The following is a 15944-nucleotide window of genomic DNA, read 5'->3' as shown; positions in this document are numbered from 1 at the left end:
CGTTATTCCTTGAATTTGAAGTTTTAATCATTATTTCGTGAGATAATTATACAAAATAACATTTTTTTCTTGCATGTTGTAACAATAATGAAATTTTTTCAATACTCCCACCTAATCAGTGTTAGTAAGTATTATTAAGTAGATACTTCAAAATATTTCTTTTAGCTTGTATACTGAATTACGAACAAGGTGCCGATGAGCTATTCCCGTTGATAATCGCTTATTATTAATGCAAGTTCTTTCGTCAAAAATATTTGTTGAAAAAATTAATGAAAATAAAGTTTACAAAAATTGAATATAATTAATATTATAATCTAAGGGATCGTTTAGTAAATAAGGTACGTAGGTACACATTATATTTGTTTAATCGTTTAAATATATACAAGTAAAGTATTAAATCACAATGATCACATAACTCATTTAAATAGTGTACTGATGTATATTTGTAAATAGGTAACTATAATCATTACAGCAACGAATCCAAGCAAACAATAAAGTGAGTATAACATATAATTGTACATTATCAATCTAATTAATTATTTTGAAAATCAGTGTATAAAGTTTTGTGCCAGCTGATGTTACGAGTTAATCTTTTAGTAATGACTAAAATATAACGTTCTATCAGCTATGTTGAATACACAATCTAAATAAAAATATAGACAAATGATATATTAACATCAACAAAATTTCAACCATAATTTTGATTTGTTTATTATTTTAAATATTAACGATATATTTTTGTTCTATGTTAGTTGTGATCTAAACATAATTATTATTGTAATGAGATACGGGTATTTCGCATTTAATGCGGTATATTTGTTTTTTGTCTGTTATGTAAATAAATAATTATATAATATTATTTTCTGTGAATCATAATGAATATACAAACACAGCTATTCTACACAGAGTTGACTTGCTATGAATTGTGAGGCCTTGTATAATTTATAAATTACAGTTTCCAAAGGCACACCTCCGATGTCTAAGACGTTATAACCAATGGTCCACTGGTCTCAGTCCTTTGTCGTTTATAAATATATTCAGTTAGGTATAACTTCATCTCCATAGATACCGAGAATAAATAGAAACATTTTTTTATTCTTAAAATTAAATAACATCATACCTTTACGCGCTGTGCACCAGCTCTGGTTACACCTATTGATTCGTGAGTGTATTTCATGATAGTGTTTTGATTTTTCTGTCAATAAAAATTTCTTTTAGAAATATAATAATACATATTATACACTACACATGACACGCAGGTCTCAATGTTTGTCTGCATTTTACTCCTGCAGAAGTGGAATGGTTCTGGATTTTGAACGTATTACTTATAATATATTATTGGTTTGTCATCGACAAAAAATGTTTAAACGTTTTAATTAAACGCGCAATTACAAAGATAATGGATAATTGTGTATTTGCGGTTTAAAGTACAGTATATTATAGGAAAAAACATAATACGATAAAGATGAGATTTTTGTTGATGTTTGATTGCTTGTCCCGTCTTCTCTAAAAACAAAAAACGACCAGCACAGAAGAAGGCTTGAACATTTGTGTCGAGTACATACACTTATTCTGTAATATGGGTTGTTAATATATTTGAACTATGAAGAAATTATGTAAAATATTTTATTTTTTAATGATCTAATAATTGATTTGCATCATTTAGGAGTTATTTTTTGTGCTGTAATTTAATACATAAATTAGTAGTCAGTTAAATAATATATTTCACATTTTCCAACATAAATATCAAATTATTTTATACATTCTAGTATTCTACGTGGAAATACTTACTAGCTATACATAAATATTAATATTTTAATACTTATTCCATGTTTTTGAAGTTTTAATGATTAATGAATGAAATAATTATTTTATGTAAATATAATATAGGTAGTATTTTCTTTTCGTATAATGTATTGTACATATTTGTTCTGAAGACTAGTACGAAGGTAAAATTAAAATATCCGTGTAGTTGAAAAACGCTATTCAAAATATAAGTAAGGTCGGCAAAGGGGGGCAAAGCCCCGCCCCTCGGTTCTGTATTAAGTTGTTTTGCACTTGGAATACAGTTTTTAAATCGTTGGATTGAGCTCATCTACTTAATTTTTCCCAGTTCGAGCACTGGGAGAGACTTGAATGCCTGCAGCATTTATCAACTGCACGGAGTCTCACAATTAATATAGAGTTGACGTTGTGTATAATGTCAGAATTTGTATGTTCGTTATGATTTACAAACCATATTATATATCTATGCAATTATATAATAGAAAGGAAACAAAAACATTGCTAGTACACGAGAATAATTATCCACAGCTTTGTGATACTATCGTTACAATAACAATTATTGTTTACAATTTACAAATATGATCGAAATGTCAAGAGATATGATTCGAAAGAAAACTGCGTTAGGATATAATATTATAATAACGGATAGGCAGCTCTCGAGTAGAAAGATAAGAATAAAAATACGGGAAAAATGGACGAACACGCAGAAGTGGCCTACTAACCCCTACCTGGTTAAATTTAGTTAGTAGGTATTAATTTTTATTTTATGATGTCATGCAGAACAATCTTCAATCATCCAATGTGTTCTTTGTATTATGTACACAGTATACATGCACACAATATACGACTGAATTATATACTTTTTTGTCACTTGTTGACTCTAGAACCACCCACACAACCGGCGTGAATAATTCGCTGACTGCAAAAAGAGAATAAGTCCGTTTTTAAAATTAAAAACCAAAGAACCATATTACTTTAATAATATTTTAAATCTCAAGTATTATATAGCTGTATTAATTAAATAGTTCAATAATAGTGTATTATTAAAAGAAAAGTTGAACCTTAAAAAAAATTAGTGTCATCAAACTTTTTTTTTATAACAAGTATTTGTTAAAAAAACTATTTCATACAACAATACTAAAACGTTAATAGAAACATAAGATGATTTACAATAATAATAATTGTCTTGTAATTAATTAAAAACGATTTCTTAATTTCAGGTATTAATGTTAATCACATGCTATAACATTTTCTCGATTATGTTGAATATAGGCTCTAAATGAAAAGAAGATGAAGTAATATCAACAAAATTTCAAGTCATTTTGATTTATTTTATTATTTTAATTATTAATAATGATAGTTTATTTAATTATTTTCTATATACTTATGGTATAGCTATAATAATAGACGGATTTTTAACGTAATTCTGTCTCACTTAGGTATACATATTTAATATTTATATAAAAAAAAGTTCTCTGTATTCGCCGAACTGTTGTACACACTAAACGATCAGTCGATCGGCTTCATTGTATAGTTTAATTATTGAAGTAATTTGTTGTCTGACTCGCGTATGTATATATAATACGTATATTGATTCCTCCCTATTATGTAACTACATAAGTATATAATATGATATGTAAATCATAACTAAGATACAAATACTGACGTTATGCACAATGCCAACTATATGATTCGTGAGGACCTATGCAATTTATAAATGGGAGGTACCTGTTTTTGTATATGTAAAATAATATATTATTTATAAGTACATCCACTGGATATTGCGGTTAACACTAATTGTGTAATCATTCGATCAGATGCATTATAATATGGTTTAATTGAAGTTATTTGTTAAACACACTCAAGTATTAATACAATAAATATATCATACTACCTAATACACTTGGTTAATGGCTATTCAACATATGACGTATTATTAATTAAAATACCTAATGACTTTAATTATAAATAATAATACTAATTACAAAGTAACACATATAAATGTGTAATTATTATAGATATAGAATAGAATATTTTGCAAAATCCATTTTAATGATACTAATTATTAATAACACTAATATCTAATTTCATAACTTATTTTATATAATTGATAAGTGAGACAGAATTACGTTTAGATTGCAACTGACATATAGATATGTCATTTTTTCAACTCATAACTTACATTTTATTTATTCCAATTTGTTTTATTATGTGTATTATAACATAATATTATTATAATATAATATTATATTACATGTTCTCTTAGTAGTTATATATCCTTCCTGGTTGACAATTTTTCTTGGTGTTATTTTAATCATCAATTCATTAGCGTTATTCCTTATTCAACTGCATTGATAACAACAATATTTTTTTCAAACTTAAACTCATCGAAATCCAATTACAACTATTTATCCAAAATCGAACGGATTCTAACTGCAAAAAAAAAAAAAATATTGCATTTATAAACAAACTAAATTAGATCTAAACAGCGATCGCATTACATTATTATTAACGCGTTCCGATAAAAAACAAATGATAAGTAAAATAATAAACACATTTACAAATGATGATTTCAACTTGATTACACTAAGAACTGGTATAGATTCCGATGAATTAAATATCTATATAAAAATAAATACGTAATCATCTGTTAACACTGTTAAAAAAAGAAGACATATTTATTTATAGGCATACACAGAGGTCTAGTTCAAGGAAGATACTGGAGCTTTATAGCTATGAACATATTAAACAACACCCCTACATTAATAGCTATTGTTAACATTTATTTTTGTCCGGTATGAAACTATACTGTTTATTATTATTTTGTGACAGATAAGAGTTTGAAAAAATAATAATCCTAACACCCTCTATAAAATAATCATAGATCCACCCGGGATTTCCTTTTTTATTTGATACATTAAGTTTGTATTATCACAGCAGATTCATATGTTAAGATAACGATAGACCTTGAATATGCTACGACATTCGATACAATTATAAACTTATACGTTGAATGAAATAATTTTAACTTCCTGGAAAATGAAGTAAATATTAAAATTAAAAATATCGTGAAATTAATTTCAACTAGGTTTTCATCACATATAATAAACAATAAACAAATAGATATAAAAACAAATGTCTTATGATGATTCCAAAACATATTTTAAACTTTAGGTACTAACTTGAATTGTTTTTGTTGATCCTTCATAATTGATACTAAATCATCAAAAAAATCGTTTACGTTCTAATCATTTTAGTTTTCTGAAAATATACAATTTAAATTCATAATAATTATTTAGGCAATAGATTTTATTACTTATTCACCATGTAAAAAAAATTACTTACATATTCAAGATTACAGTTGAAAATAAATAAATTGTTATTTCTATCGATTTACCTTTATTGTTTTTGGATTTCATTTCACTGTTGACATTTTCGTAAGCCCTTTTGATTATTTCATGTTGAGCAATCATAACAAAGTAGAGAGAAATAAAGAAGACTTCAGTAACTACGTGCATGTATAACAGAAGCATTACAATACAATCCTCTATTTGTAACTACAGTAGCACTAGAGCAGCTGTTCTTAACCGAGGGTGGGGGATATAGTGATGATGAAATTACGAAAAAAATTATGTTATTTTACAATATGTAAAATTGAAATCACTATATTAGTTTTAGAAAAAGGTAAGAAAAAACAGTCTCAAATTACTCATTAAATTTACTTATATTATTTATATTTTATATTCAATAATTTTTTATAATGATGAAAATAATAAAAGTAAATAGTTGTATAATGTATAATATATAGTTATTTTGTACGATTTATTTGTACCGCTCACAAAAAAAAATCCCCTAAACTAATATTTTAAGGAAGGGGGAATGAGATTTCAGTAAAATTACAAGAGGGACGTTGAATGAAAAAGGTTGGGAACCACTGGACTAGAAGATACAGTTCATAATTTCTAAGCCACTTATGATATTTGTAATTTTTATTGATTTGTTTTTATATTTATGGAGAATTTCTATGTATGTTTGATACTGTATACTACTCAGGAAGTTTTCAAAAATATTGAACACTTTTTTAACTATTTATAAGCATGATAAATCTCAACTTTTTAAATTATTTTCTATAATTTTCAATAAATAACTTAATCACTGAATAAAAATTCTTGAAAATTTAATACTTAAAAATTTTAATTTATTAAAAATGCCTAAAATTTTGTTTGTTATAGCAATTTTCAGTATTACCTATGATATCAGGTAACGTGTTCAAAAGTGGGATATTATGAAGTTCTATCTTATATAATTTAATGTTGTAAAAGCTTATTTTAGAAAAATTATTTCTTATAATAATGTTTTTTACTTAATAGCAGCTATAGCACAATATAGTACAATATATATACATATATTTTGTCTTGTACGCAAGATACAATTTTAATATATATAATTACAGATTGACATGGTAATTAAAAATAAATAAAATTTGGTGTAATGTTACACTGCTGTTTTAATTTTTTTATTACCAATTAATGTTTCTTTTAAATAAACCCGTAAGGCGTATATAATTATTGATTATTATATTATAATGATATATTAAACTATAATAGATAACTAATTTTAACAGATTTGTAGAAAGCATAATAGTTAGACGAAAGTCGCAATCAATTTCAGATCCTTTACTTTTTAATTAATAAACTTTGTTAAAATGTTAACAGCTGTTCATTTTTCACAGTTTTCTAAATAAAAATGCATTAGTTCGATGGTTATAAATATTTTAATCCATAATTCCTTGTCATTGAAGTTTTCGTGACTAATATATGATATTGAAGGACGTACATAAAGGGTCGAATCCAAACCCCTCCCATTAATTAACAGAATTTCAAATTCCTAAGGTACAGACCACTGATTGTATAATACTTTTTACATGTTAAAATAATTTTGAAAAATGATTCTGGATACACCCCCGATGACATAAATATATACATTTTTGTTCATACTCGTTTAAGTATGGCATTTTTAATTCCAATAAATATCTGTTGATAGCTATTGTTAGAAATTTCAAAATACATCTTTCAATATCGGTATGGATTCTGAACAATGAACAAGGTACCAACGAACTAATCTAGATTGTAGATAATCGGCTACCGCTGTATGCTACTTACTAAATCAAGTTCTATTCTCTAAAATATTTTTTATAATATCATAAAATTAAATTATACTAACCTTGAACATAATTTTATACTATAGAAAATTAATTTATTAAATAATGTACGTTTAAACTATTTTTATCAAAAATGTTGCACTAAATTTTTAATTTGAATTTTATATTAGGTCTATTTTTTTTTTTATTATTAAATATACCTGTACTGGGTTAAGACGTAACCTCAGGTTTCACGATAGACACGCACTATAGTGAAACGGGTATAAATATTTTATATCGTATTTTTTTGTCATTGTAATTTTAATGATTTTTCTATGATATAAATATGGAATATAGTTAGAAATTTCTTTTCATGCTCTTTGTAAGAATAATTTAATTTTTGTATTTCCTCTTCCTATCTACTCTACTGAATAATGAACAAGGTATCAACCAGTTATTCTAGATAATAATCGAAGTTCATTGTATGCCAATTATTATATGACGTTCTAAATTGGAAAACAGTTAAAAAGTGTCGTCATAAATTGGGAAAATAAAGAGTGCCAGTCATTCTTTTATTTATTATAAAAGGATATATTAAATTATTCTACAATACAATTTAAAGAAGATAATGTAATGTCTTTAAATAATTTCAACCGTAATTTAAATTTATTTATAATTTTGATTATTAATGAATATGATGATAATTTATTAATATTATTTTCTTAAACAATATTTCTATGATATATGGATTCTAAATTCATTTCTGTTTAAGTTATACAATTATATACAATAAGTAACAGGTTTTAAAACTTACTAATAAGTTACGAGGTATGGCTAATCATAAATCTCCAATTTAATTTTCTAATGTATATTATTATTCTATATTCTACGATTTCACATGTTTGTATTATTTTGTAATAATGACAAATACAATTTATGTTATTATTAATACATTCTAACATTATATATATCAGCTAAATTAAGTGGTAGATTATTCGATAAAATTACATATTATTCGTTCTTTTTTTAGATTTTTCAATAGTCGTGAATTAACAAAAATGAAATTTCAGTGAAATCGGAATGCAACCAATTTTCGTTAGAAATTCAAAAACAAATAGCTTTATTGATAATTGATATTTTTATTAAGTATCAATTATTGTAAGCGCATTTTAATACAAAGAGTTTACAATTATAATTTTTATGAAATAGTCAAAATCTGTAAAATAAATTTTTTAATTATATCATATTACTATAGTATTTGATAAACTAATAACTTAATGACAAATGAGAATGAACTTGCTTGTTGAATCATTTTAAATAGGTTGGTACTTATAATATTAATAGTTATATGTGCAGTTACTTTTATATTTACACGGATAACGGTAGTCAACTCTACATCGGTTCTGTCTTTTACATTTTTCGTTTCATATGTTTGGACTTTTTCTCGATATCTATGTATCTCACACTCAATTATTAAGTCTTTGTATATTTCAGTGCAGTTGTTTTTTTTCGAATTATATAACTATTGACGCATCAAGCATATACATAAATTGTGAACAAAAATTAGTATTTTAAGTTTAACGATATTATTACGGAGCTGTGGCCGTGGGTAATTTGTGCGTATTTACGATTTTTGTTTCCTTACTATTATATAAACACATAAGTATTACTATAGTTTGTTAATCATAAGTTATGATTCATAACGAATAAATTAAGTCTGACAATGTACACAATGTGAACTTTATATGATCAAGTCACACCCTCGGAACATTAAAACATTGTAACCACTGTAGTAATGCTTATTTCTATATCAATATTTTTATCTAAGGAGTAAGCCATCGTTAATGATATCGAAAATAAGTACAAACATAATTATAATTATAAAATAACATACTTCTTCCACGCCTCTCGAACTAATGTTAATGCACACTATATTTATGTCTGTGTTATATAATAATATTTTGATTGAAACGTAGTACCCACATCTGTGGTCTCAGTCTTACACAAGTACGGCATGGAAATTTTTTGTTCATCAGTTTGTGCTGATAGTTTTGATATTAGAGTGAATTGACCTGTTATAAAATATAAAGGTATGATTTTTAACTAGGGCCCCAATTAGACTTTTATGAATATTATCATTATTTTTAAGTAAGTTATGATCTTTTGAAACTTGTCATTTTAATATGATCTTAACTTATTAACCAATAATAATATCAACAAAAGCTATGTGGTGTTCTAGATACTAGTCTTACTTTTAAATTTTATGATAGATCAATTCACTTTAATATCAAAACTTTAAAATGCACTGTTTAGTATTGGTATGGTTACTGAACAATGAATAATTTACCAACCTGGTGAAACACGATTGTGCCCACCCCACTTTTTTATACCTAAACGTAATAAGATTTTGAATTTACACCAGTGTCATATGTTCGAATTTTATATTCCAAAAATGTTATTTTATCACTAGTTTCTTTACGGTGACATTTAAATATATTGGAAATTCTTATAGTAATTTTTTTATTAATTTGAATATTATAAAATAATATATATATATATATATATAAAGTTGAATTTAATATTTGAATGTCTTGCAGTAAAATTCTGAATTAAATTTGGAATGAAAAGATTCGCATGAACTAGTTGTCCGCTAAATTGTATTGCTTTTTACTGCCTACATTTCTAGTGAAAAACGATGAATAATTATTAATATAATTTTCTTCTAAATAATCATTAAATGTACGTTTTTCATTGATACGCTATATTTCAGCTAATTCGTTGGAAAAGCAATCCCTAACTGGTTGTGAATTTAGAAATGGCAATTTAAATATATATATACGTTAAATATTGATCTATTTCTGTATTTTGCACGTATTTTTACGCATATAATATGAAAACCCCTTGTAAAATAATAATATTTTACAGTTAAGGGAGCCAATTCAACGGTAGTCTTTAAAAATACCTACTGTCAGATTTGGTTAAATCAGACTTTTAGCTTCGACTTAGAATTGACCAAGTTCGATTGTATTAATAGTAAAGTTGATACATAGAATTATACACTAATCATTGTCTTCAAAGTTTTAATGATTAATATATGAAAAAAACTATACGATATACTTACCTAGCATTTTATTTTTCTACTCTTTATTGATACAACGTTACAATTTTTTAATTCCTATACCTATCTACTGATTGGTATTTATAAACTTCAAAATGCACCTTTTAATATCAGTTACCAACGAGCTAATCCAAATAATAATCGACTATCGTTGACCGTTGTATGCTATTTACATAATCACGTTCTATATCGTCAACAATATATATTGATCATACAGGATTTAAGTTTAATGTCGTATATAGTTAAATAGTTTATTGATATTCAAAGAACAAAATAACGAATAATCTTCAGACTAAAGTAATTTTAAATTTTAAATTTTATATTAAATAGGTTTTTATTTTATTAAATATACACATACTTAATTAAGTAGTTAACAACTATTCATATTATTAATTTTAGCGATAGACACGCACTAATATTACGGATATTAATATTTTAAATCCTTTTTCCTTGTCTTTAAAATTTTTATGATTAATGAATGAACTAATTATACAATATAGAATTTTATTTTCGTGCTTGTTTTAACAGTGGCAATTTTTAATTTCTATACCTACCTACTGATAGTCAATGTTATAGAAACTTTAAAATACACCGTTTAGTATCAGTATGGACACTGGATATTAAACATGGTATCGATGAGCTATTCCAGATAACAATTTACTATCGTTGTATGCTAATTATTGAATCACGTTCTATCGTCAAAAATATTAATTGATCATATAATTCAATTAAAGTTTAAAAACATTGAATATAATATTTAACTCTGGGAAATCATTTAATGAATAAGGTACGTTTAAATTATCATTATAATATATCTATGTTAGTTTTCATTTAAACGTCATTCTGTCCCACTTATAATTATATAAAAAAACACGTTATAAACATATAACTAGTTGATAATCTCCAAAATAATTTTCTCAAACTATGTTTTATTTATTTATGATTTAAAATCGAATATTATTTCGGTTAAAAGTATATAATATTACTTTATTTTTCTAAAACTTCTCAATGATCGGGAAAAATAGAAAACTATATCAGTAAAATTGAAACTAACACTGAAACTGATAATGTGGACAGATAACAGTCAGATTCGCAAGACAAGATAATTTCTTTTAGAAATGGTAGTGGCCGGGACTCCGGGAGTAAATTTCAGCCCAAACTTTCAAAGTTGTATATCTAGGGAAGAGATAAAGCACAAAATAGTACAAACAAATGAGAAAATTTGGTTTTAAATTTTCATGGTGGGCGGCTAAACATATATCCAGCCCTTTTACTTTGTGAGTTAAATAAAGTTTGAAAGGGTTTGAGCAATAGGCGCAATTTGGGCTAAATTTATGGGAGTGTTATAGTTATGTTGACCAACATGACCTGTGAGGGCTTTGCCCCCCACATCCCCTTACAACGTCATTCATGCATTCATCGTATTAACTTATTATCAATAATTATTTATAGTTCATAATAAAATAACACTAAAAAAGACTTTTTTCATTTCAATTACCATACTTACTTGATTAAAAATCAATAAAGTAAAAAAAAAAAAACATTTAAGTGTACAGGTAAATATATTTATTTTTATTTAAATATTATATTAAAGATATACGTCTTTAAGACATAGCAAAATGATTTATAATTTTATTGCTTAGATCTCTCTCAATATTATAACTGACAAATCTGTCAAAAATTCGATTATCTATTGAAAATTTGGGAGTGCTAAGCATTCCCTAAGCACCCCTCAAATTGCGCTTGTGGTTTAAGTACAAACAGGTTAAACCTAACCTCAGTGGTATTAATTTTTATTCAACTCCTTTATCACTGCAGAGAACTTTAGTTACTTAATTTTGATGCTGAGTGGACTGAAACAAATTGTACAAATCCTAATTGGTGATGTCAACAGGCACCAATGAAATTTGTCTCGTTGTCTGAATAAATTACCTCATTTATTCCACGACGATCAAAAAATCGATTTATTAATGCTTTTAGAAAGTCTTTATTGTTAAAAGTTAAATCATAGACCATTTACATGTGTATATAGCCTTATGAATAGCATACAAATATTACCTTTGAGGCATGGCGTGTTTTTCATTATTCGACCGACCAATTCCACTTCTCATCTTGAATATGACAGACTGCAAACTACGTAACTCATAGGCTTTAATTCAAAACACGTAACACAAGCATAAACAATCTTCCGTGTTATACTTCGTGCTACAAATAGTCAATACTATTTCCGCTGAATATAGAAACCACGAGGGTCTGTGGGCCACTATATTATGCGTTAAATGTGTGTTGTTCGTCTCGAAATAGTATTTTGATGTATGAACTATCCCTTGGAAGTACAACTGCGGAATACTGCTGATACTATTTTAACATAACAGCATTGTATATGACGCCCGTGTGTACTCACAAACTAACGACCGTAATCTCAACAACAAAACATTTTTCGAGATATTAATTCCCGTTCGAAATATTTTTTTTTGGATCAGTTGTAGGCGATTGTTTATAATAACAAACACATGTTACGTATAAACGTTGAGAGAACGGCACTTTATTAATTATACGTAAATATAATATTTATTTACATATTATTACAATTAATAATTAAATGCGTCCGGCGACCGGTGGACCAATTACGACCGTCTTTACCCGTAGCGCGACCATAAGATGTTTATTAAAAAAAAACAATTTATAGAAATACAAAAATATTTACTTTTGTACGCAATTATTATACATAAACTATACGATTTAAAAATACGTATCTATATAGGATCGTATTTAAAAAAAGTAAAACTGAATTTCGTGTCACAATGTTGTTTTTGTTTTAGATGTAATGTATAGACCTCTAAAATGTATACTTTTTATAATATATTCAACTATAGGTTATACTATTATGTAATGGCCTTACGCACAACGTAATATATTATATTTTGTTCATAATTTATTGATAGTCAAAGAACGAATAATATTATCACAAATGGAATATTAAATATCTAATTTAATTATTATATAATGATTATTATCTTTGTAATAAATACCTATACCGGTTTAAGGTGATGAAAACTGTTCGATTTTCTCATGATTGTTTTCACGATAAACACGCACTAGCATTTTTTCGTTAAGTTTAATGAAATATTTAATTTATATATCGACCTACCGATAGTCAGTGTTAGATATTTCAAAATAAGTCTATTAGTAGCAGTAATCATATCGAACAAAGCACTAGGTACTATTGAGCTATTCCAGATAATTGTCGACTACTGTTATATGATACTTATTTGATTTGTTTACATATTTAAATAATATTGTATACTTTAGGGATTTGTTTAGTAAATAGGGTACGTTTTAATTATTTTGATCATACATATTATAGTAAATCGCAAAAGTTATTGTATTACTATTATAATATACTATCCTTAAGACTACATTAAATCGGTATGTTAATAAAATAGGTAGCCACTGTAGTAACAGATCAAAAAAAAAATAAATAAATTGAACATAATATGTTACTGTTAACGTACTATACTAGTGTATTACAATGTAATAGCTGTTTGACCCATTTTGTTAATTTCATGGATTGTTTAAAAATACGCACCTATAAGTTATTTACAACAAAAATTATATGTAAAACGATTTTATTCGATTTATTTTATAGGTAATATATTAATTAATATTGACTAGAAAATGTTTAATATTAATTTTTAGATCAAAGCTGTACGAAAATGACGTTTGATATAAGCTTATTGGAACCAAAGGAAGTTTCCATAAACTTGAAATTGTTTAAGCTATTTCGATTTTTTCATCTATTTGATCCAAAAACAAGAAAAGTTTGCAATGTCAACGTTTACCATTTAGCTTGGTATTTCATAAACAGCGTTCTTAGTTGTATAGTAATTTATGCATTGTTGGGTTATTTTACTGAGACGGAAGGTGTCACAGTCGTCGTCTTTCATATACAGATAATGTTCTTCTGCTTGAATATTTCTCTGTGTTTCATTAAAATAATTGTATTTTTATACAAAGCAAATAACATTTGGGATTTGCTCCGTGTTACTGATATAAATTTTCTAACGAGCACACACTGCCAAACACATATAGGAATTCTCCATAACTATCGCAAAAAATCAATAAAAATTACAAATATCACGTGTGTTCTTGTGTTTATAAATGCTATCGAATGGACTTTGTATCCTTTAGTTCTGAATTTATTACAAGGAGAAGACGCAAACCAATCAAATCGACGCCTTGAGAATATGTTCAACCTTCGGTTCCCGGTGACCATAAACGACTATAATAATAATTATGTTATATTTTTTATTATGGAATCATCTTTTGCACCGTTTATGGTATACGTATCCGTAATGATTGATGCCTTCTTTGTTTCTGTCTGCTATGTTCTGATTGCTCAGTATGAGATGATAAAAAGAGCTTACGAAAATGTCAACATTAAATTGAATTCAAAAAATAATAATGGTAAGTCGATAGATAAAACAAGTTTTATTTGCCACCTCGAACCCGAGTGAGATGATTGACTGGATAATTTTATCATGCGATGAATAAATAATATAAGCTAGAAACTAATAGTGATGCATTTTAATTGTATATTTTCAGAAAACAAAAATGATTTTAATGTAAACGACTGTTTTGATGATTTAGTATCAATTATGACGGATCAACAAAAACTTTTCGCGTTAGTACCTATTAGTCTAAACATTGTAGAACCATTTATAAGACATTTTTTACGTGTTTTTTTTTTTATTTATTATAATATGTCATGAAAACTTTGTTGAAATTAGTTCAACGATGTTCTTAATTTAGTTATTTTTTTTTATTTTTCAGGAAATTAAAATTATTTTATTCTGCGTTTAAGATTATTATTTTAACAACTGTAATAACGAATTCGGGGTCTATCATAATTTTAACATATGAATCAGTTGTGGTAAAAAAAAAGTAGACTTATTGACAATGTATAACAGGGGTGGATCTTTATATTATAGAGTGTGCTATGTTTATCTGACATAAATAATAATAAAAAGCATAATTTTTTACTGAACAAAAAAGTATCTACTGTGGTCATGGCGTTTTACCACTCCTGAATTGCTTAGATCCACCCCTGTGAATATCTGTAAATCCAATATACCGTGTTGATAACGTATTATTGCGTCTTTTCGTCTATATTATAGATATTGACGTCATCAGAATCTATACCAATTCTCAGTGTAATCAAGTTGATAACAGCATTTGTTTACATGATAATTGTTTTATTTTTCCTTTGCTATTTACTAGAACACATTAATAATAAAGTAACGTTGTTAATGTTGTTAAACCATGATTTAGTTGATCTATAAATCCAATATTTTTTGCAGATGGAATCCGTCCATTTTGGGATGTATAGTTGTAATTGGACTTCGATGAATTTAAGATCGAAAAAAATGTTGTTGTTATCAATGCAGTTGAATAGTGCTAACGAATTGATGATTAAAATAACACCGAGAAAAATTGTCAATTTACAATTTTTTAGTAGTGTAATACTATCATTAAAATAATATATATTATATGTATTATATTATCACATAATAATACAAATTCGAATAAATATTATTTATTGATTATTTCAGGTAATAATCACATGTTACAACGTTCTATCAGCTATGTTGAATATACAAAATAAATAAAAAAAAAAAGAAGATAAAGTAATATCAACAAATTTTCAAACACAATTTTTCTTTACGTATTGTTTTAGTTATTATGATATTTCTATGTTAGTTGCAACCTAAACGTAATTCTGTCTCACTTATAAATTATATAAAATAATTCATGACTTATTAGTTATATAAACTTATAAGTTATAACTAATCGATAATCATAAAAAATGATTTTTTTAAATATTCTATAATTTCAAATGTT

General features: G+C 26.1%; 1 protein-coding gene across 1 annotated transcript; it reads left to right on the top strand.

Moving 5' to 3' along the window:
* Positions 1 to 10797: 10797 nt before the first annotated feature.
* LOC113554692 lies at positions 10798 to 15712 on the top strand. The gene is made up of 7 exons (XM_026958646.1): positions 10798 to 10830; positions 13743 to 14510; positions 14649 to 14727; positions 14877 to 14976; positions 15221 to 15340; positions 15404 to 15562; positions 15656 to 15712. Exons 2-7 carry the CDS (start codon positions 13760 to 13762, stop codon positions 15710 to 15712), a joined length of 1266 nt encoding a protein of 421 aa, XP_026814447.1. The 5' UTR covers positions 10798 to 10830; positions 13743 to 13759.
* Positions 15713 to 15944: the final 232 nt, after the last annotated feature.

This window comes from Rhopalosiphum maidis, chromosome 2, assembly GCF_003676215.2.
Source record: "Rhopalosiphum maidis isolate BTI-1 chromosome 2, ASM367621v3, whole genome shotgun sequence".
NCBI lineage: Eukaryota > Metazoa > Arthropoda > Insecta > Hemiptera > Aphididae > Rhopalosiphum > Rhopalosiphum maidis.
The sequence above is the reverse complement of the archived record's forward strand: the minus strand, read 5'-3'. Positions and strand labels throughout refer to the sequence as shown.

Coding starts and splice junctions, on each gene's coding strand:
- LOC113554692 (XM_026958646.1), top strand. CDS start 13,760: ATGACGTTTGATATAAGCTTATTGGAACCAAAGGAAGTTTCCATAAAC. Junction 14,977..15,220: donor TAACATATGAATCAGTTGTG/GTAAAAAAAAAG, acceptor TCTATATTATAG/ATATTGACGTCATCAGAATC. Junction 15,563..15,655: donor ATTTACAATTTTTTAGTAGT/GTAATACTATCA, acceptor TGATTATTTCAG/GTAATAATCACATGTTACAA.